Below are 24650 nucleotides of genomic sequence, written 5' to 3'. Positions count from 1 at the left end.
CAACCATTATCTGCACTTCCACGCTATATTAATCATCTTTTCGAATCGGGTTAATTCCACTTGGCTCTGACGGTGATTAACTCTGAAGGCTCGCCACTGGCGTTTTATTCGTTGGGCAAGCTCCTAGAGAAGAAGATTTATCGTACAATCTTTGTATTCTCCATTGCATACTTTATATAAAAAATCAAACTATCGCTCCTAGGTTTTTAAAAAATTATTAATTCTTTTTTACACTTGAGTTTTATTCGTCATCAATGACTAACGATATTTCTCAGATTGAAACAAGGTGCGAGAAAAAGCAAATATAAATTGTGGGCAATTTAAAATTTCACTTCATTTTCTATCAGTGAATATTACAGTACTATTCTTCAGTATTCCTTCAAAAATACCTGATTCCTTTATTTTAATATACGAAAGTTCAGGTATGTTCTACTATTCAGTTATTAAAATCCAGGTTTCAAAGTTTTGTGGTTGCTTTTTAGCTTTAAATTGTCTGAATAAAATTCACGGGGTCACGAAGAATACCACGAATACCTCGAACTTTTTAATTGCCGTTCTGGTTACATTCGAGCCAGCCCAACAATCCTGTCTTGCGTTCCTCTAATTGCAGCTGAACTCATGCTTGACGTTGTAGATTTATTGTCATCGTTTGCATTTGACGCACCGCGTAATGTATGCAGATTTTCAGCGAAATCAGTTGCACGTAACGTTGGTACACCGACAGTCATGCTGGAAATTCCTACCTGTTCGAAACCTGGTCCCGTTTATCGCAGCGATAGTAATATCTCGTTCATTGTATATTTTTCGAATATTCCATACTCCTGAATATTTATCAGAGGTAAAACCGATGCAAAATCAATATTGACATTTCGAAAGATGGTCGGATAATTATCAAGAACATCATACAATGGAAACAGTGCATTCGAAGTTTTCGCAATGAATAGAGACCGAAGAACTTCGAACCTAAAAACTTTCAATTAAAAGGTACAAATGGAACGATGAGAAGTTATCAGCTGCGAAATGGAAGACCAGCTGCCTCGAAGACCTACCGACGCCATTTGCATCTGACATACTGTCAGTTACCTACAAGATTATCAATAAATTCAATAGACACGATTTTATTGAAACAGTAGGATGGATGGCCCATTTGTGCCATCGAAAGAGGAGCTTCAAACAATGAGCTTATTACTATTTGGCAAGAAGTTATATTAGTACCCACTATGCCCTCTTGATTAAAAAGCAGAAAATTATTAAACTATATTTCTCCTATCAGTACCTTTACAATAAGGTAGACGACCACAATTTTGCCAGGCCAACGTTTAGCCTCTTACAATACTTACAATAATTTAATAAAATTAACGATGTCTCACCAAGTTTAAAGGTCTATTTAACGTCTAGAACACTTACGATTTTAATTATTCTTTCATGGATTTTCATGGATAGCGAATTTAAAAGCATTGGTTAAATTATGCTGGCTTATCTTATTTAAAGTGAATCCAGGACTCCGAAAACAATTTCCAATTTCCAGTGTCACGGTACTAAAATGTCACAGAATAAGAGTAACATTCGTGCCAAGAAACTAGCACCAAAAAATCTGAAAAATCGATTTGGAAGCAGAAAAAGTACAATTAGAGGTCGAAGATATACCGGCGTCATTTGCATCGGACACAGCCACGGGAATGGGCCGGAATTATCAGCGAATCCATGGAACAATGTGCACGGATGCGAGCAAGACATTTGGCCCACATTTCGGTTCATTGGCTGTGAGCCAATTTTCCCGGAGGAACGGTCGCGCTAAGAACAAACCGGCCTGGTTGAATCGCTAAGGTCAACCTTTCCCCCGGCATTGTGACTTTCGTAGCAGGCAGCGACAAAGTGCGATCTCACAATGCCGCGCCTCCTTTGACCCTGCCCCCGCAGTTCACCGAGCTATAAACGCAAAAGGGTGGAATTGTTCGTCAGAGAAGTCAAAGGGACGCTCTGTCGACGATCGTTTAACGCAGAGCCGCGATGCGTTCGAGGATTTTTATTTCACTTGGAGGGGGTGGAGAGTAGAGTGTTTTCGTGTCGCTTGTGGTGAAATAATCGAACACGAATGTGATTTCACTTTCTTTTCGAGATGTACAGGGAGGTTCAGAATTGATGGGGAAAGTTAAAAAATTGTAATTTTTAGAAGAAAAAATGAGTTGAAAGTTTGAAGGATAATTTTTCTGTATGAAGTTCGCTTTGAAGAACATTGAGTTTGAAGTTTGTATAGGGGAGAGAGGAACATTTGCTGTCTGACCACTAACTGTATCGCTACTACTAACTTTATTAGTACTACTGGAGATCTAGAAGTGTCTAGATCTGAAGCTCGATACACATGTATTCTAGTAAAATTCTAAGTTAATTTTACACAAAATATATTTATGGTTGTTTCATATGCATCGATCTTCATGGCCTCTGTTCGTTAAAGCTGCAGCTGAGTTGGATATGGGTAGACATGATCAAATGCTCGAAATTCATAGCGAATTATTACCAAAATTCCTGACATCCTTGCCTACAAGCCCTGTTGATTTCCTGTATACAGATTCGTCGCAAGTCGCGCTAGGAATTTCGGCCAGTATTATATTATTGCCTTCTAAGCAGCTGTTTGAATTCGTAGCTCGTGCTTTTAAGGTTGAAACGCTCGATTTATTTACTTTATTCGAGATTGTGACCAATTACGAGTTCTTCTCTTGTAATACAATTAATCCAATAAGAGATCTAAGTCTTATTTAACCCATTAAGGTCAACTGTTGCATAAACGTTTACGCAACTTCAGACCCTAATGGGTTAAATATTTTAGGTATAATATTTTTAAGATGAAAGCAAACATTCATCTGTGTACTACACATATAATTTTGATTACCTTTGAAAATTCACATCTCAGAGAATTTACATTTTACTATATTTTTCACCGTCAGACGATAAATGTCCACTTTAGATTCCTCGTGCCGCCAAGTAACTAGGATTAAGCGTATAAATTTCGACAAGTTCCTTCGACCGGCTTAAAAGTTTAAGAGCCAGTTAAAACTTATTAGATGTTGAACAAAGTAATCTTTTCTTATCGCGAATTCCCTCGTCAGAATATTGATTTTTCAGATATTGCAAGTAGGACTCGAATAACTAAAAAGTGTTAACGAATTTTTTTTGATTAATTTTCATTTCTGAGTCATTTCTCATTACATGCCAACAGCCCCGATGGATATTTGGCCTGCCAAGGGCGAAGTACAAAGAGCCAAAGGAAAAGTTTGATTCACTATAGCGACAGCGGAATACGAGCCAATTTCGACTGGCGGAGCTAATAGAGACGATTCGTCGCCTTCATGGTGCACAGTCAGCGAACCTAACACCCGTTGTCACGTTGTCGTGAACACTCATTTCGCGTATTCAATACAAAACCAGAGGGCTGGGAGGTCTACGGCTTTGTAGTTTCCTTCTTTCTTTCTGGTTGATGAAACGTGTTCCACGACGTCGACTCATTTCCACCGCACAATGGTGGCGACATGGCGGCAGAACTGAAAGTGTTTCCTCTGTTCATTTTAACTTATTCAGATAAGGGAAATGGCGTTTCCTTTTATTCCATCACCGTTAATTGTTTCCAGCAATTATATTCTTTATATCATAGCAGAGTTCAATCGAGGAGGAAATGAAATAACTTGTAAAGGAGAGAGAATACGTTACTCTGAAATTTACATATGTGTCTGATTTATGCGGTTTTACTCTACTTGTGGATGTTTTATGCTTCTATAGCTTATTCTACTAGAATTAAAGGTCCCAGAACTAATTATTTGGACTGATTGAGTGTAAGGATGCGTTTTTTATTGAACTTGGAACACTTGAGTAAGATATTGTTAGTTGAGTTATTTGAATTGAGTTACTCTAGAATTAATAGAATTGACAGAAATTTAAATCACTTATTCTTATGTTCCATGTATCTTATTATGTACCCTATTATGTACCCTATGGTTTAGGTTACTAAAATCGTAATCCATATTTCAGAATTTTTATGGTTACATTAAATTATCCAAGTATTTAAATTATTTGTCAGTAGTTTGCATAAAATTTGTGACATTTTATTTTATTTATTTTGAAATCTATTTTTCAACGGAAGGTTTCGTCCTCAGTTGGTGTGCTATTAAAATGATAAAGAGTTAAGAATTACGATACATGAGTCTTGTCATACGTAGCGGGCGTCTGACCATTTAAGTATATTCTACTTACAAGACTGTCGACTGATCACGGCATGCTAACACTACTGAACTCACGACTAGTAGTAATTGGCCATAAAGAGACAGTTTTAGCATCACAATATAGATCGTCGTAACTGCTCAGAACACAAGTCCACAAATGAAATTGGCAAAATACATTGTAGAATTACTCCCGTAGTAAAACATTGCGCAGAGAGCCAGCCAGATGTGCAGTGAACAATACGACGGTCTGTCATAATCTTCTTTCATCATCGTACGTCTAACAGAATCAACTGTGAAGGGATCATAAAAGACCAACGACAAACATACCTTTTACTCTTCTTATCTCGATGCAACCATTAAAAGAGAAACGTTTATACTACAAATACGATACTCTGAATAGCACAGCATTTTAAACTCCACTTGGATAAATTTTCAAAACGTAACCATAATTATCCAAAAATAATTAACGTTGATGTTAGTTCCTTCAAATATTATATCCAAACGTTGACGGTTCTCTGGCCCCTTTTTAACTTGCACGCATTCTCCACTTTGCCATTCACAGATCCCCAGCCTGCTACCCATTATTTTAAATCCAGCCGTCTGCCCGTGCAAGTGCAAGAAACTCTTATTGTGAACTCTCTGGGGGCAGTATTTCAAATAGAAAGCAGAAACAGGAGAACGCAAAGTTACGAGGGCGTGCTTTAATATTCCTCCGAAGACAGCCGACACGGAAATTTCATTTCTGCTGTTCAGGTAGACGAGCAGGCGATCCCAATCCATTCCTCGCGATTTCGCGTTCTCCGATAAACGCGACGATCGATACGACGAGATACGTCGAATTGATGCTGCGTTTTATATGCGCGTCGTTAAGAAGAGGATCCAAAACGCGTGACACGATAACGATATTCCGAGAAACAGTAGAAGACGAGTATCCCCCGGCGCTGGCTGCCTCAATAAAGAAACAAACCTGGCTGGCTTGAGTGCGCCTGAAGACCACTTCACTTTCAATACAACGACGCCAAGCAGTCCGCCGTGAAAGAGTAAGAGGTTCGTTATTGCATTGTTCGAAGTGCAACGTTCTGCAGGCCTGTTTTGATCGATCCCATGGTCTGTCAGTGAAGGCTAATCGTTTGGGTACTTGATGTTCGAGTGCCAATGGAGGGTGAGTATGAAGCTCTCATTAGAGTTGGGGATATCAACTGAGGGGTAAACAAAGTCAGTTCTGTGTTTTCTTATACAAGCGAAAATTGTATCATAGGTTGAAGAAATTCTTAAAAGAAGAAGATATACCTAAAAGTGGGAATTCCTCATGAAAGAATGAGTTGGAACTATGGTACACAATTTACAAATCTTTTGCTTTAATTTTCAAGCGACACGTCTGTCTTGGAGACTTATTCTACTAGGAACACGCGAAAAGCAAATCAGACACAGAGGCAGCAGTAGAATAAGTCAAGTAGTCAGACGTATTTCACTTTATACTTTAGATGCATTCTGAACAATTAATAACTTAAAAACGAAACCTTAGACACAATTTCTTATTCCTAATTATATTGACTTATAGAGTCACCTCCTGCCTAGGTGTCACTTAACATATCTTGATGCACGAAATTCAAAATCAATTCTCTCAACAATAGACTATATAAAAACAACAAATTATATTTTATGCTTTCCATTTATTCCTCCATTTAAAATGACCACCTCAGCTGATATCACACTTATTTCCGACCAAACGATAAAATATACAAGTTCGATCAAAAGAGACGATATTAACCATCCTGGTGACACTTACAACCAGCCAGTTAGCGAACGATTGACAGAAGCTGCACGAAGCAATCGCGATAGCCAACGAAACAGTTCATCGACGGCCGGAAATGGACATCGAAACGCGTCCACTGGCTCGATAGGACTCGCGTGTTAGGAGGCGGTGGTCACGTTCAACCGCGCGGAATAATTTTCGAGCTTCGAACTCCAGGAAAACTGTAATTCCCCGAAACTCGTGTTACATCGCGATTCGCGTGCATCTACGTGCCAGGGGCGCTAGTTACGTCGATTTCCGCGAAGGATGGACGTTTCATGTTGAAAGTAATCGCTATCATAAAGCGAAAAATTGAAGGAAAATGTCGCCGAGTCGTATAAAAATGAATGAAGGAACGATAGAATGGTATCTTCAGCGAGTTTCTGTGACAGACGCGCTGGGCTTCTCGAGTCGATGGCACTTTCGGAGTTCCTCCATAGTTCTGACCTCGATAGGCAATGGAATTAATACGAAAATTCCTGTAGAGCCAGATTCCATTAGAGGAGCAGTCCTCTTGCGAGGATCGATTAACCATGCCAGACAAACTCGCCTAATTTCTCAGGCTCGTCTCGAACACTGGCCAACCTCGTTCCAACGATTTACAACTGTTCCAAACTCCGGCCTGACTGCTTCTTATTGGTTTCTGCCCCGAAGCTCCAGGGCTACATCAGCACTGGGTCATTAGGGAGACCCTGGAGGATCCTGGAGAACTTCTTCCTGTACCAGCTACAGGCGAATCGACTTAATTCTCGATAAAAAGAGTTCTATTATCATGGGGTACCTCGGGGGAATTACGTTTGCTTCATTTTTCTAGGTAGTATTCAGTCCACTGATCACCTTACTCTTTGTTAATTTCTGACGAGGGATGCTAGTGATATTCTTTGGAGACAGTTATCAACTTTTATCTACTTCCTTATTTTGTAGTATTTTAATTCTTGTAGACTGTTATGTGTGAAATTTCATCCTGTGCAATTTCTTCTTACTTTTTCTATTCTGACGATAGTCGTTAAGGTTTAACATTGATTTCCTTAGAGAACAAATAATCAAGTTGCCATCGTTATCACAAAATCTCAACGATGAACTTCCTTCTAAATCCTTCACTTTTAGGTTCTAAACTTTTTTGACCTCTTTCGTACATTCGATCAATTCTATGCAGTAGTATCCTGCAGACTGAGAAAACTAGACTTACAGGCATCAATAAATATGTTGTAATTTGGCCTTAAATGTTGGATGTCTGTTAAAGCCTTCCTGGCTTATATCCAGCGTACGGGGGTAGCTTTCACGATGTAAAGCGATATTCAGTATAAATAGCAAAAGCGCCAATAACGTGTAATGCAACTCCACAACATTCTGGATTTCCCTGGAAACGAGTAACAAGCGTCCGCTGTGAAGTGAGACAGCGACATCGAGGGTGAATCATCTGGAATAGCTATGATTAACGGCTGATGCTAAATCATTGTGCATAGTTTTGCGAAATTCACAAAAGTTCGTACACCAGATTTTCAAAGGCATTCCTATCATAAAATCGAATTCTAGGCATCAAGTTGTATTTAGTCCTGGTATTTTTTGTTGAACAGTTCTATAACTATTATGGATTATATTTCCAGAAAGCATTTCTGCAGATCGTGTAACTTTGACTTATTGTTAGTTTAGAACTTACAGCAACAAACGAAAGAGTAAGCATGAGTATAAGTAACCTCCACGCTATGTCTCTTAGCTGTCAATTGATGTAGACATTTCATAGTTTCTTTTGTTATGCAATAGCTAGCTGCTCGTAAAGATTCATCATAGTTGACAGTATTTGTATTGATAGAAACTCTGATTTGAATTGTACCACATCTTTCTTTCAGACAGAAACGTGTTTGTGTCAACAAAAATAAATACGAACAAAACTGTCCATACCCAGCACCAATTCAATCTATGCAAATTAGAGGATTGGGGTTTCTGCTAGCGTGGTCAGAATTTCAATAGGAAAGCTTCACAATACACAAACTCCTACATTGAATCATTTTTTCCCTCTGTGAGGAATAAATTAACAAGCAAATCTCTTTTAAAAAAATGGACAATATCAGCTTTTCAAATCTCCAAACCCTCCAGTATCAAACAACCCATCGACCCAAACAGGCCACAATCAACACCAGATTCTCTGGTCGTTTCCATCAGTCGATTCGAATCCACGGATCGATGATCAGTCCCCGTCCCAAGAGGGTGGACCATGCTGAATGAACACGGAAGAACCAGCCAGGACACGAAGGCTTCATATAAACCCAGGCACAAAGGCCAAGGGACAAAGGCAAACAGAACTCGAGAACCGAGGAACCCACCGCGCGTACAGAGAAAACACAAGGGGCTCGGAAAGCTCGAGGTGGGAAAGCTAAGCGGAAGTCTAAGAGGAGAGTGAAGCTAGAGCTACAACAGGGGACGCTCTGTACGTTCTCGGCGTGAGCGTCGTCGGTGGCGTCGGTGGCGGCGGTCGATGCCACCAGATGCCACTGTGGCGCTGGCGTCGCTCGAAAATAAGCTCGCCCAAAAGCTCCACCGACTGCAGTAGCCCGGCATCCGTCGGCGCCGCGGCCAGGACGAAAATTTCCCGCGGTACATCCCTCCACCACCGTGCGCGTACCTCGCCGATGGAAGGTTGAATGAGGGCCCGAGGCTGACCGAGGCCGCGCAGCGAACGGACAATCGAGCCCGATTGGCAAAAAGGAGCGGTAGTAGCGCGGAGGATGTGGTGGCGGCCGTCGCGGCTGGACTGAGAAAGAAATCGCCAAGCATCGGGCTGTGCTGCCTCGTCGCTCGACGAGCAGGGTTCGGTTCGACCGAGGCGCGGTGGTTCCCGAGATCGCGAGACAAATGTGCACGGTGGACAACAGTGTGACATAGTGCGGCGAAGTAGGCGACGAAGAGCACGGGAGGGAGGAGGAACAGGCGAGGAACGCGGGAAGAGGAGGAGGTGGGACAGGATGCGGGGGCACAGGAAGAGGGCGCAGAGCCCCGAGGATTTCTCTTCTTCTTCATAGGGGGTACCGATCAGTCCCTTCGTCGCGGAAGCGATCGAGCTTTCTCTCGGCCGAATCGCCGCAAACAGGACGCGCCTTCGGTGCTTCCGGGGTGGGTTGGAGGGGATTCTGGTAACTGAAACAATGGTCACCGCTGAATCGAGTTTGTAGTACTACGAGCTTAGGCTTGGCCTTTGGGACTCCTTCGGGAAGCTTTCTCTGGGTTCTTTGTAGCGTCTTCGAGGTAGATGCTTGCGTAGGGATGAGGGACAGAAAAGGAGGGAAGATTCTTCAGAAACTGTTGGCCCAGTTTCGGGGCACAGCATCCGCCGAGTCAATATTGCTCGAATTTCGAGGTGTCTAATTGGGAGAGGGAATTTGAGAAATTTGGATAGATCAGTGAAAGGGTTGAATAGTACTTGCGAGGAGCTTCCGATTTCTCGGGCTTCAGCGTTTCGAGTTTTCTCCGACTTCAGGGACTGCGACTCGATTTTTCGAACGTCTGAATGGTGGCTCGAGGGTTCACCTTGCATCCACCTTCCAATTACGTTTCCTCGTTGCCTTTGAAAGAGTTCTCGAGCCTCTTTCAATAACCAGCCAGAGACGTCGATGCACCAGCGTAAATCGCGAATCGAGGCACACGCCCGTGTATTCTTCGTACTAATTGCTGGTTAACGAGACAGGCCTGGCTGATTCCATTCGCGAGCTCTGACGCAGCTCCTCGCGAATCGGATACTTCCTTTCGCGTGGACCTGGCCGCGTAATTAACGCGGACACTTAATGCGAGGCGCGTTGATTTACGTCGAGTGCTCCTGCAAACGCGAGCCATACCTTTTCGCTGTGGAAGATCGAGACAGTTTGATCATTTGGAGTGGAATGAGCTTCTGTTGTTTGAAGATCGCTGCAATTTCACAGAACCATCAAACATCGTAGTACAATCTAGCAAACTGGGGCAGGTCTCGTGAGAAGTTTAGAGATTAACGTGCGAGTAGAAACCTTTTATGATAGGCTTATAGGGCTTATGGTAAAAAAAAAGAAAGAAATGAAATGCAAATGAGAAGGTATAATGTCGATTTATTTATTAGCTTTTAATATGATTACATAGACTCAATTCTCAGCTTTGTTTTACGAGTAATAGTGACACTAATACCAATGATGTGCCTATTACGAAAAGAAAACTTAAATTGACTATATATATTTAAATTATCTAGTGTACAATTACGTTACAAAACAATATAATTGTTAAAAATCTAATTTTGATTTCTAGTGCAGGTTTCTCTCTTTTATACTTACCTCGTTAATGATTATATTCTAAAGAATTTTCGAATTTATCTTCCCTTCCATGAAATTCTATGAAATACTGTTAGGATAATAGTTTTTATTTGACAGATATTCCGACCAATTCACATCTTTGACACGTTAAATGGATTTTTCATTTAACCACGCGATTCTACTCAGATATCAGTGTCATAAATACAATCGAGTGTCAAAGAAGCGTTGAGCTAATAGTCCTCTCGCATGAAGTACCACACTGGAAGATAGAAGCGACAGAGTATTTGTACGCGGCGGCAATCCTTCCCGCGAAGCAGTCAATGCGTAAAGCAGACAAAAATGTGGAACGACAAAGAAGAGATGATTTCACAGAAAACGATCCTTTGAGCTCCCTGTGTCTAGCATCGGCTTGGTCTGACGTAACTCACCGGCACGAACCACGTCGAGTCAATAAAGGAAAACAGCACTTTGCAACCATGGAATCCAGCTTCTTTTCGTTAAAGCGAAAAATGCAGCTTGAACAGAGGGAAATAGAATTTCCAAAAGCAAAAATCATTCTAACATTCTGACTCTTTAAAGAAAATTTTATCCTTCTCTTTTGAAGAGAAATAGTAATCTCCAACGTAAAGGGATTTCCTCGCAGCAGCTTCAGCAAACTGCTTTCACAGAGTTAAAAAACTTGAGAGGGTGTAGGTCCATAAAGTTCCCTTTCGCGTTTCGTTTCTCCTAATTACAATAGTTAATCCATGCCCAAATCTAGTACTCCTACGATTTCCCTCGACTAAAATCCTCGTGCTTCTCTCCGTTGTAACAAAGTTTCGGTTTAGCGTACATTTTACGCACAGTTTATGGGCAATTATCCTCCTAAAAGTAGCGAGCATAATTTTGGCTGTTCATTTCTTTCCGCGCGAGAAGCCAGGAGTGGAAGGGAGTCGAGACTGGAAGATGCTCCGCTGTGCTACGCTCGGGAGACCCAAGTTTTATCTTCATGAAACTGGCGCTACGTAAATCAGGGCAATCCAATAAAACAAATCCGGCGGGTTGCGGCCTAAAGTGCACGGGAAGCGTCGAGTGTAGTTAAAGTTCCTTTCGTAAATGGATAGCAGGAAGAAAAGAGCGGTGGCTGGGTCGACGATGGAGTTTGGTCGGTCGCCTTCCCTCCGTTGCATTAAAAGGAGCTTGCGCGATGCGTTATTGAAAGCTTTAAGGGCGGCCCGTGCCCGCGGGACGCTTTTGAGACGCGAGTCGTTTCGAGTCCAATAAAAAGAGACAGTATTTCGGGATTCGAGGAATATGTACAAAGATCGAGAATCGATTTCCTATTAGAAAATTGAAGTTCGATTAAAGTTTCTGGGTTAACGCCAGTAGGGGAAACTAATAAGAGCGAAAATTGCGGGGCTGCTAAATCGAAGGCCACTATTTTATCAGTATTAGGCTAGCTTCGGTTCCACGTACATTCTTTTGATATTTCAAGTGGAACACTTCTGATGGAAATTTTTTATAGTATTAGAATTCGATTTATGGAAACGAAGGGTTGAAGACTTTGTAATATTATTTATTCTGGTAATCTCCTCATTCAAATATAGAAGATAAAAATTAGTATGGTATATAATTAGTTGCAAATCTGTGAAACTCAAACAAAACACATTAATTATTAATCCAGTGTTACCGTTTTTCTTTTTTACTTCTATCAAAAATTGAAAATTAAGTGTGATATAAGAAACTAACTCTTTTTGAAGCATATAGGAATATTTCTAATGCCTCATTATTAAGTACATTTAAATCTTTCAGAACATCGCGATTGAAATAGTGTCACCTTATTTTTTCACCAATTGAACAATATTTTTCTCGCTGTAAAAGATAGACTAGCAAAAAAACTCTCCAACTCGATGGAATTCCTCTTGTGGATGAAACATCCCCCGAAAAGCGAAGCAACGCCTCAACAGTCAGAGGCTCGTAAAAGTTTCAAACGTAGCGGAATCCAAATGGAATTATTTGCCAGTGGTATCGGCGCAGAGACGTGAATGGAAAGCTCATAGCTCGTGTACCGCGTCGTTGGTTCATTGTCATGGTAATTTCTTACGCTTAACACTACGAAATTGGCGCGTGCCATTCGAATGAATAGGAGGATGACTTCGGTAATCCGAGATTCGATTAGGCGGGGTTCGCCATATTTACGGGATAATAAAGACCGAGGTATTGTTACAGCGCATTCGAAATCAATAGAAGAAACGATCAGAGTATATCGCTTCACTCGTCGGAACGCTTCTGCATATGTTTATGTTTATTTTACGATCTGCTTCCGCAGGAACGATGAAAATGTTTTGAAATACATTTGCGAATATTTGAAACGTATATTGGGAATATATAGAACGATTTATTGAATATGAGATTTAATTAAATTCGATGATGTGAAAAATAGAAAAATACGCGTGGGGTCGATGTTAGGAGAATTAATTCGAAGCTAACACAATTATTTAAATTATTTCATCTGTTTTATATTTTTTAAAAATATAATATAAGTAAAGAAATAATATAATTCCTGAAATAACATTTTCAGGAAATGTTATTCAAAGGAAAAGGGTTTCGTTTTGGGGTAGTTGAAATGCAATCTAGAAAGAATCACAAGATTTTGAAAGAACAATTAGTACTGCACAGTTTCCGGGGGAGATTTATTGAATCTCATGGAAACCTCGTTTCTTTGGAACAATCGATATGACGTGGATGCGATAAATATAGGAGCAAACTCGTACGCTGACGGAACACAAAGCCGCAGCAGAAATTACTCAGGGATATTCCTAGTGTCTCCTGAGACTCATTAACTCTGGCACGAAGGCAATTATCTTCGAAGATCTTGCGAACGGAGATGTATTCTATGTAAATTTGAAAATAGTAAATGAGATTAGGTATTACTCAATATTGAAGTTTTTGAAGCTTTGAGCACCTAATACCTTAATGTATCTCAGAAATTGCGGAATCTTCCAGAACCTCGTGGGTATTGAAGCACTTAGATGAGGGCTGGCTTAAGTGTTCAGACACCTTGTAGCTTAGTAAGTCCACAGGCAGTTCGATAGAATGCTCGAATTAAGTCAAAGCAGCGTAAGAGATTCGGTAAAACCACCAAGTTTAATTAAACTAGTGCAGTAGATATGGCAATGCCTTTGAATTAAAGTAAAACAGCATAAAGTATTCAACAGAACCTTTAGGTATAGTTGAAATAGTCTAAGAAGGGTTTGAGTAGTTAAACGTAGAAACTCTTTGGAGAAAGGTAACTCAATCGATCGGGTGCTCACAGATTGGAAAGAAGTTTACTGAAAGAAGTTAGGCCAAGACAGTCTAAGAAAACTTCCGATATTTAAGTCCCTGGAATCTCGTGGGCCTGAAAGCCGATAGACAAGAGTTAGCTTAACCGATCGAACGCTCTACTACGTTATAGACTTGAAAGCTACTCGATGGAATCTCTGAATTAGGTCAGAACATTCGGAGGAAAGTGTCTGTATCTGCACCTGGAAACGAATCTGATTTGTCTGATCAGTTCCATCCAAACCAATACTGTTGCCGAGAATTATTGTTTGACATCCATCTTGAATACTCAAAGCAGGAAAGCTTATATCGCTCAAACTGTTCTAATTTATGACCGTAGTTTTTCACTTATGAGTTTCTCAAAATCTTTAGGTAGTACGTCAATTTCCACTACTTATTTGTTATAAATTGTCACTACACATTATGTAAAAGTGTTTCTTAAGGTAATACAAAGTATTTCGATACCTCCATGAACCGCAATTAATGGTAGCCTCCGCCTAAGATCTAAAATCTGTCTAATACTGAAAGATCACTTTATCAGATATAATCTTTTCTAAAATAATCTTAGTCAATATTTCAAACTGGGATAAATATTTTTCCTCGTAATTTTAATCATGAGAAAACGGAACATCAAAAATTGAAATAGTGTCGACGAGAGAAAGCTCGGTGCGTTGAAACGCGATAGAGAAAGCAAAGGCACAGCGTGAAACAGGAGACAAATCCGTAGATCGTTTCGCCTCATCGACGTCCAACGTGACGACGGGCAGTGAGCACGCCGAGGACGACGACGACGAAGACGACGTCAACCAGGTGCATCACTGAAACGAGCACTGCCGTTTGTTCTCCGAGATGGCGGACGAGAAGGAGCAGCAGACGATCCTGGAGAAGCAGACGTTCCTGCAGAAGCTGCTGTTCTACACGACCGCGTTCTTCATCCTCCTCAGCACCTTCAGCCTCTTTGCCTTCCTCTTCTTGGTCCCCTTCGTCATCGACCCCGCCTTCACCACCATCTTCATGCAGTTCGACACTCGGCCAGCCGAGTGTGTCACCATCGACGTTGAGTCCAGGAGAGGTGAACAATCGGTTCCTTCCGTTCAATCTCAACCCTTCTTTTTCGTCGGTATTGCTTTCGTTGTGTCGTTGCATGCGACCCTATTTTAGAGACCACTACTTTCTCTTTCTCTTCTTCTTCTGGGTAATTTGAGAGTCGATGAAGTAATTGGTGTGTTGAATTTAGACTTAGGGAATCCCCTTAATGTGTTGACGTTTAGTAGATGTTTAGGATTCTGAGTATATCGAAGGTTTTGTATATTTCCTTGCTAGATGAGTAATTTGTATATTTCCTGAAATTAATTCTGATCAATACATTTTGCTTTGTATTTTTTCTGTGATTGTATAAAAGAATTTGAGAATTTTCTTTTTATGTAAGTACGCTCGTGGTATTAATGTAAGACTAATATGTCTCGAAATGATAGTATTTAATCGATTTTGAGAGCTAAATATCTGATAACAAATTTGCCCAGTTGGGTAAATATCTCTTACTAATTTTCGTTTACTTTATTTCGTCGTCCTATTAAATGGTGCCAATCTGAATATTACTTGCTGACTTCTCTATCAGATTCGTCCAATAAATTTCGATAGTCATTCAGATGGTCCATTAACATAATTAAACATCCATCGAATCTTTCACAGTAGGTGTATCTTCGACAGCTTGAGGAAATGACTTCTTCTTCATCTGTTCGATACACTTCTTTCTCCCTTTGATCTTTATAGAACAGCACCACCAATGGTATGGATCGTGTTTTTCTCCGTACTCGTTACTTTCTAACTCCTCTGCACTTCTTCCAATGTTTCCGTGTACGTACTCGATAAAACCATCTTCATGTGAGATTATGTAGCACATAGCTGTACCTGTGTGTTCAGTGTACATTAAAAATCCGATATCCAGACATTCATTGAAACAGGAATGCACAATCTCGTTCCATAAAGTGTTACAAAAAATTTATTTCAATTCCTTCAAACCGATTCAAATATTTTAATGTTCTACATTCTTCTACAAATTTTACCAAATCGCTATTTTAAACATTTCACTAGAACACGTTGTAAATTTTCGAAATGCGTTCGACAGAGGTTTACACATCTCAAAAAAGGAACATTCGACACATATACACAGTCCAGCAATTTCTTGTTTCAAATTTTTCGCGCACATGCTCTTCACATTCACAGATTTGCGCGGGGATGGGACATCGGAAAGTTTCTAGGCACACTCGAAACGGTAATTCGTTATAATTCCATCACAGGGAGGATGTATACGTGGGACGAACACGGGAAGCACGTATAAATCGATTCGTTCCAATTTACGAAATAGGGTCACCGCCAGAATATACGATTTGCATGAATGATTGAGAAAACTATTTTCAGACGTCGAGTGGCTGTTTTGACGGACAGCCGATCAGCGATTCGCACAACCGAATTTACTATTCTGTAATCTGATCCCACGCTCATCGATAATGACGTTTAATTTAATATTTTAGAGAGAAACCGCGAGGATCCATGACTTCCGCCCTTTCTTGATTATTTACAAGGAGTAGAAATACGAACTTCCATGATACTTCTCAAGAAGGGCATCGTGACGTACGAATCGAATTTATTTCATCGAAGCTCTTGTTTTAGCGGAAAGTCGTATTTACTCTACGAAATGTCAAGTCCACTTTTCACAAAAATACAATATTAAATATTCAAATAGAGGGATACGAAGAAGGCAGATTGACTTTTAATTTAAATTTAATTAATCTTTTACCCCGGTAGTCTGACGTCAGCAGGTATAATTCCACTCATAATTCAATTCCTATTTTGAGTATTAAACTTCTTCTTTAGTCTTCTTTCAGGAGACAATATTTCTAAAAAGATTACTACATTTCTTCCAAAAGTACACGACTCCTCCGAATAAAGCGTGTACATATGATTTAGTAGAAAAAAAGCGATGGGACGCACACGAACTCCTTGTAATGCTGAAGCAACACGCGACCCTACTCTCACGAAAAAGAAATCGATTCCCGTGTACGCAGGCGGCGAAGACGAGGAAGCAACGTGGAAATAATATTTCAGCTGTCTCAGTGACAAGTCGCTAATATTTTTTAACCAAAACCGGGGGAAATCACGTTGTACAATAGACTGTACTCAAGTTTCTCGTGTATCCTTCCATGTGCACCCTTCTTTGGGAGAACGTATGCACGTATGAACGCAAGATATTACGTTCCCGCGACGCTTTTGATAAATGGTCATCGTAACGCCACTTATGCATCTGGGACTCCCACGTTTCCATTATGAAATGTCTCTTTTTATCGCGGCCGTTTAATATTGCGATTTACGTGACACAGTATCATATCCATAAACGTTTACACGTCACGAAACGCGCAACACACGCACAAATTATACAGCATTATTCACTATCGATTTCACAGTTAACCCTCGGTTAGTGTGGTGTTGTGATACTAACATAAAACACCTCCGCAGAGAAACAGTTACTAGTTGAAAATACAAACATTGTGAAAACAGCGAGAAGAAAATTTCTGTGTTCGAAATGACCTGGTTAGTTACTGCACTGTGAAATATATACTAGCTAAAATTAATGAAACGAGTTCATCGTTTAAAATAAAAAACGAAAGTGAATTTATGAGTTAGACAGTTCACGGAATTAAATAAAAATTAAATATTTTTTAATTGTCACAATTTTTCAAGGGCGACAAAGTGACTGCAATTCCATTATAAAAACTGATACATTTTAATAAAAAAAGTTCATAAATTTTTCTCATTTACTTGTGCACTGTGAAAAGTAAAGTTATTACCGCCATATCAATTAAGGATTAAGAAATCCAATTATTTCATAAGCAAATACAAAAGAGAAAATTAGATCACAGAAAAAATAAAAGAATCCGTGTGCCACGTCGATCGTATGCAAATAAAACGCGTAATTGCTGAGGCAACGTCCCATCAAAGGAATTATTGTTGCGTATTGCGTAACGGGGTACAATAACAGGGCATGCCAATATTATTTTAGCAGGGAAAAATATCAATTTCCTGTCCCATTTGTATTCGACTGTTTCGCTCGCTACTCTCGTCGATATTTTCGCTAGGCCCGCGTGACGGGTGTTGAGTTTAATTGAAAGCTGATTTAAATGACGATGGAACGGCGGGAAAGATCGATCGGGGGTGCAGAGAAGTTTTTTACGCTGAAACCTTTGATCGTGACGGACCAACCAGGGCATGTCCAAAACGTCAATCAATTATTGAAATCTGCGGAAGAATCGCTTTACAGTCATAATATTTGGTGTCAGGTGTATCTACACGTCGAAAAAATCGATTTCACCGAAAATTGCATTATTTGATGGCAGTTCAGTGCGAAGTATTCGATATTAAACGAAATTCCCTGCGTTGTAAAACAGTCGGGAATGAGAGACTAAATATTAAATTGTTTCTTCCTGCGTGAGCATCTTTCAGGGCTACACACTCGTTTGAGAGGTGTGTCAGCTTCTGTGTTTCTATGATAAAATATTCTTTTGGCTGTGAGATTAGAGAACATCCCCTTTAAGCGACCAGGATTTAATAACTCATTTTTGCTCTCATTAGATCTTCTTTGTGGCTGTACTATATTGGATACTTGCCTTTTAAGAAATTTTATGTTATCGGCTGGTGTTCAAAATCAAGTAAGAACTCGTTGTCCTTTTAATATCCAGTTTGTCGAAGAAGCTATTATCGAGTTCAATTGAAAATCCATCGAAATCTCAATAAATGCTTGAAGTAGACTAATGATCATATGAAATGTCTGGGACGAGATATCAGTAGTATTCGAGAGAAAATTTGATTTCTCTTTCAGTGGAGTGTTCTTGTACAGTAGTAGGATAACCTTCCCCGTTCTATTAAATACTGCTCATTATCTATGAATGATGCTATCGATTGCCATTCAAAACGCACAACTGTAGAAAGTCACTAAATATTTGATGACTATGAAACACGCGATCGATCATTCCCCATGTTGTTAGTTGTCTCGCTCAGGGTCTTTCATAATACACACTTCTGTTTTTGGTTACTGTAGGCACACACATTGCAGAAAAATGAAACAGAAAACACATCCTAAAATACACAGTAATTAAACATGACTAGATCCGTGTAAATCCTCCACGTAACACAATGCTGATTATACACCCCCTCATTTCTGAACTTTGATCTTCCAGCAAACGAGACTGAAATTCTTGAGATTCCTGAAACTTCGGTAACTTTGAAGTATTCAGATTATAATTACCTTGGTACTAACCAAAGCTATGTTACATGTCTTCTAAACCCTCTAATCTAACCCTAAAATCTAACAGCATCGCCTGTGTCAAAATTCTGCTCCGACACCCCGATATCATTTAACTCTCGGTCGAATCGCGTGACAAATAAAAACAGAAGGTGTCGCTTCCTATCTTCCAATTAACGTTTCGACGTGTCGCGCGATTCGTTCACCCGTAGATCGATGGAAATGATCGCGATAAGAAACGCTGGTGCAAATTGGACGTGTCGCCTAGTGCCTCGGTAAACGAGCGACGAGTTATCGATATATCGATGTAATAGAGCCGCTAAAGAGCCACTAGACGAAGAGGGGCTAAGATCGACGCAACTGGTGTCTTTGTATTCGCCGTATTCGAGCTGGTCTTGAGCGATCCAAACGTATCACTGCCTCCTGCGACGCCCCCGTCGCTCTTTCGTCACCCTCGTGCTTACACTTCAGGTCCTCTGTCGAACGCCAGCGGGTGTAGGGTGCAGGCATTCTCCACGTTCGAGTACTCAGACATCTACTTCTCGTCTATAAATGTGTGTGCACGTCGGGCGATGCACGCACAGTGCCTACAAATAATGATTTCACGATAGCGAACTCTGGCTTCCCCATTAGTCATAATTTTCGTTGCTACCGGCGAGTTTATTTTCGAGGGATGAATATGAAGTTTTATGAATTCAGGGAAATCTTTCGGATGGAGGAACTCCTGTTTAACACATGAATTGTTGTATCAAGAAATCCTGATGTAGATCACTGAAATAAATAAATAATTAATTGAAAGTAGTGAAACAGTCAAAGTTTTAAATTTTAGTTAAGTAATGCAGTTCTGCTATTTTTAATCTCTTCTATTATTCTACTCCATTTCATATAGTTAAAAAGGCGAAAGCAAATTTGGACATTTTAGTCAATCTATTTTAGTACTCCAAACTTTTATCATTAGTTTAATATGAATCCACTGAATTCATAATATAAATTCATGAATGTTACGAAAACAACTATGTCGCCCAATGTTGATTACGCGAAGTGTATTAATATTCTGATTTAATCTTGAAACCATGCGTGAAAGTTGCATCCTGTTTCTCTGAACCATCTCCTGTTAATTACTGTTGGTATTTCGCACTGTGCTAATTGTCATAGTTGTTCCCTCTCTTTTTAGATTTCCCCTGTGCACATTTGGTCTTCTCTTAGACTCTTGCTGTTCATGCCCCTGTTGTCGAAACTTGATTACGTTTTGTGGTGTAAAACTATCGTGTACTTCGAAATCTTGTGTTAATTGAAAAATGTCTTTGCACATAAATTAAACCTTTGGAAGTGCATCATCTTTATCAATACATAAAATGAATTATATAAATTTCTCAGACATATAAATATTAACAAAACGCACATGATGCCTAAGAATATAATTACAGAAATTTGTAAAATGTTCTTCCATTACCTATTCAGTTTTTGCAAACATTCCACGAAAGTCTATTCACGATATTTTGCTGATTGCTACTTCAAAGGCTTAATTCCTCAGATACACGTCACTTTGTGTCGACGACGTTATTCGTCTAGTGCAAGCAATTTTCCCTTCGACTGTAATTCAAGTGGGAATGCTAATTACGAGTAAGGTGATTACTCCTATTTGATGTTTCGTAATAGGATTTCAGCGAGTGCACGAAGTTTGAGGCAAAGCACGAAAGAGGAGAAGCTGCACGTGATTTCGTACATGTATTATTACATGACAATTTCACTAACAGATAGACGTGGAACTTAAATACCATAATTAATATTTCCAAACTTTGACCAAATTTAAGCACTAGAAATAAATATTATACTTATTTTCATTTCTTTTCGCATTGCCAATTCTATTCTCCAGACATCAGCCATTATGGAAGTAATTAATGGACGAGTCCCAGCAGTTTGTATTTCAAAATGGAGGATCACTGAATTGGACGTTATCCAAAAAATCTGACCCGGTGTGTCAACTACATCACTAGGAGTTTCCTTTTGCTAAAGTTTCGAGGGGAGTGACGAGGTCAGGACGAGGATTTCGTAACCTGCCTCGAGGAGAACGTCGACTGAACTTTCCTATAGTTTTCTTGTTTTCAAAGAATCTCGAGGAAGTCACGGTGCATTCTTCCTCCCTCGTCAACTTTGCCTCCTCGTGCCTCACACTTCCTTCAAACGATTTATATGTTCAGCTCCGGTTCTCGTGCTTCCTCTCTACTTCGTGTCTCTCAAATACTTCCGTTTTCTTCACTCTGCGACGATGCACGCTGAAAAATAACATATTTTTCATTACTCGAAGAGTTTAAGCGTGATTCTCGAGAGACTGTGCTGTCATTTTCAAATGTGGTCTTCTTCTGAAGTATGCCAACATATTTCTTTAATTGTAATCAATTGTACTAGTAATATTGAATGTTTAATTGCTTCTGTATGGAATATGTGATCGATGAATACACTAAATTCTCCGATTGTGGTTTCATATTCTTTGATAGGTAACATGGATTTACAACCTGACCATAATTTTCAATGGTTTCGGAATTACTATGCTATCTAGCGTTACGCTGTTTGCCAATAAGTACGATTCATGTTCATAAATTTCGTGGAAGCTATAGCAATAGCTCTCTCTATTATACCACACGAGAACTCGCATCGATGAATGTTGCAAATTTGCATTATCGTTTGTGATCCGGTAGATAGATTACATGCATTGAATTTTGCGTTGAAGAGCAAATATTGCCGAACTTTTGAGCAGAAAATAAATTTCTCATTATTAAATTAGTTTATTATTGAAAATTTTATAATCTATTGACTACAAGAACAGGGAAGACATAAAAATAACAGCACAGTCCAACAATACACGCAGTCCAAAGCTTCCATTATCTAATCATCGTTCATATTTTTCTGCCTCATAGTCAGAGTCAACTGTAAGCCTCTCAAGTTCCACATTGAAAGATTATTATATTCCCGCGACGTTCCGAATAGTCTTCAGCTGATCGTTATCGATCAATGAAGCTAGTTTCTCGACGTGCACCAGATTTTCTGTCGTGACAGTCACCCAGAAACTTCGTGTCTCCACTCGTGCGAATCTCCCTTGCGAACCTTGTCGTTAATGCGAATCTTCAATCACCGAATCCATGAACGATCCGTTGAGTCCAGGTACGAGCAACTGCTCATGGACGTCCTGTAGAGAGGGTTGCACCAAGGAGCTGTACGATTGCACGCAAATACGCGTCAACTACAAGCTACCGACTAACACGTCCGAGGATAGCGATGGACAGGGTGAGGGAGGCGGGGCGGTAGGAGGTGTCGAGGATGACGAAGACAGCACGACGATGGGCAAGCCGCGTTATGAGCGCTCCCTAAGGGAGTACGATTACATCGAGGACCTTGACGAGGACTTCGCCGAGGACGATGAAGCAGGACTGCCGAAACCCTTCCCTACAGGTACAGCCGAATGTCCTGAGGTGTCGTGAGTGCACTCACTGCTGGCTGCCAGGATACGTAACCAGCAGTTTACTTAGCATACCTTTCTACTTGCTCGATGGTTCGTTTTATGTAACTAACTGTGATCCTTTCTTCCTTTGTAAATGATATTATTGTGGATTCCTGACACCTAGTCCTTGATAATTGAAATCTAAATCCCTTGTTGAGACGTTCCATGAAAGATCCAGATCCCATTAGTAATTCAGTGACTATAGTGTCCATAGTGATTGAGATCAAATTGTAATCTGCAGTAGAATAATTTCATTTAGAATGAGGTATTACCATTTGTGATTCAAGATACCCTCACTTGATCCAGCTCCTATAGATCTTATTGCCTGTATTGCTGATGGCAATGTTCCTAATGTCACAGCTGATAGCTGGGCAATTGGGATGCCAAACTATACACTGTAACACTATCTACAGTGAAGTGTTGCGATTTGCTATTCAGAATATTCTAATTTGAACCAGTTTCTACATACATATCTCATGAGCTAATCCCAAAGCAAACTACAGCCAAATACCTGCAGTGTTCATGGCAATCTTCCCAAGGACACAGTAGAATGCTCGATCGTTGCAACTGCCAAATTTACCTACACTAAATTACCTTCTTCGTCTAGAGTGAACTGTTATTGTATATTTGCAATTTAGAGAACCTGTACTTCGATCCAATTCCTACACTTCTAATTAATAGATCTTAGAACAAAGTATAATATCTATAATGTTCGTGACAACGTTCCCAACGAAACAACAGAAAGCTGGATCAGTTCTTTCCTAAACCCAAGACTATATCCATGTCTAACACTTCACTAGACAACTCTGTCAATAATAGAACATAATAATCCGCACGTTTCAGGAAACCCGCAACTTGACCTAAGATGATCCAATTACTACCCTTCTTATTAACAGATCCCAAAGTGTAACTAAATGCTTACCTTGTCTGCTGAAACCTTACTCATGAAACAATAAGAAACCTCCAGCTTGACCTACCACGATCTTCTTCCCCTTGTCATCACAAGATCCCAAGGAAAATTATGATCAAGCACCCACAGTGTCTAGGACAGTCCTTCTACCAGAATAGCAGGACACATAACTATTTGCTTTCCCAAACCCTGAACCTAAACCTGACCCAAAGTGATCTCTCAGCGTGATAGACTCTAACGATGTCCAAACCTCCTGTGTCGCATGAGTATTTGTTCACGGTCATGATCCACGACTGAACGATAACGAGGCGAAGTTCGCAGGTCTCATGGGCAACGACTCCGAATGGTACTTCACCGGGGCCAAGCTGTTCCCCAACGTAAAAGGCTGTGGATACCCTCCAATGCTGAATTGCAGTATTTTCTACCGGCAGTACGCCAACATAGGGCAGAACTTTAGCTGTTACTACTCGAAAGTGGACCCCGGGATAGTCATCAGCGACCTCGACATGTGGCAGGTCTCTCTCAACGATTTTCTATTTTGCTACCCACCCCCTGCCCTTTTTCTGTGTCACCACTTTGCATTCCGTGCTGTGCGTGAAACGTTCCTGTGCTCGTTGGAAAGGCTGCACTTGCGTACGCCGTGCGGCTACACGATGTGCCACCTCTGTGTATAATTCAGTTGGCTTTGTTTTGCCTCCCACGTTTGCTCTGTACTACTCCCCAAGGGCACCAGAGCGTCCCATCCCATCTTTTTCTTTTTTTCCCAATTTCTACCGCCATCAAAACGCAACTGAGGCGAACAATTCAATTATCGTTGCCTCGGTGTATTTGTGCTCTTTAATCCGTCGAACATACGTGTTACAGCTTTTACTGTTACACTGTGGCAACAGATCTCGAATCTCGATTTTACTTTGAGGTATCAATTTTGAGATGCGTATAGAGCTGGTTTTATCAGGAGTGAAGACTTCGTCCAGAATATTGAAGATCGTGAATTGACTACCGCACAGAAGGAAAGAGAGCGGAAAATCAGCTTAGCGCAGTCGAGATGGATAAGAAACGGATCTCCCTGCACTGACGTGTCCTTTGCTTTGGAGTGTAACCCGGTTACCGTGTTCTAGACACCGTCGATTTACACCCGGTGTTTGTACGTACAAGTCACGCGAAAGTGGCCACTACGTGTGTGACTTCTGTGCTGGAGTTTACTGTCGGCCAGGAACGTCAGACCGTGGAATCGATACTGCAGGTGCCTATTGAGGGCATGGTGCATTATGCAGCCGAAAGCTTCAGCTCCGTCCCCCGTAAATGGTTAAGTACGTAACAGTGCTGATTATTAACGGAGATCCATATCTGCTTTAATTG

The 24650-nt window shown here is 40.4% G+C and overlaps 1 protein-coding gene across 2 annotated transcripts in view; it reads left to right on the top strand.

The window, feature by feature from the left end:
* Window positions 1–24650, top strand: part of LOC143185487 (cilia- and flagella-associated protein 298) — an 83796-nt gene that overhangs the window by 45623 nt on the left and 13523 nt on the right. Inside the window, exons 1-3 of one of the 2 annotated variants that reach the window (XM_076388528.1) lie at window positions 14320–14655; window positions 22045–22332; window positions 23613–23806. The exons of the other annotated variant lie outside the window; for it this stretch is intronic. Coding sequence (XP_076244643.1) covers window positions 14433–14655; window positions 22045–22332; window positions 23613–23806 — 705 coding nt within the window. The 5' untranslated portion in view covers window positions 14320–14432. Of the gene's footprint in view, window positions 1–14319; window positions 14656–22044; window positions 22333–23612; window positions 23807–24650 lie in introns of those variants that run through there. 2 annotated transcript variants of the gene reach the window in all.

This window comes from Calliopsis andreniformis, chromosome 12, assembly GCF_051401765.1.
Source record: "Calliopsis andreniformis isolate RMS-2024a chromosome 12, iyCalAndr_principal, whole genome shotgun sequence".
In the NCBI taxonomy this organism is placed as follows: Eukaryota; Metazoa; Arthropoda; class Insecta; order Hymenoptera; family Andrenidae; genus Calliopsis; species Calliopsis andreniformis.
Note: the sequence above shows the minus strand (reverse complement) of the source record. Positions and strands in the feature narration are given on the sequence as shown.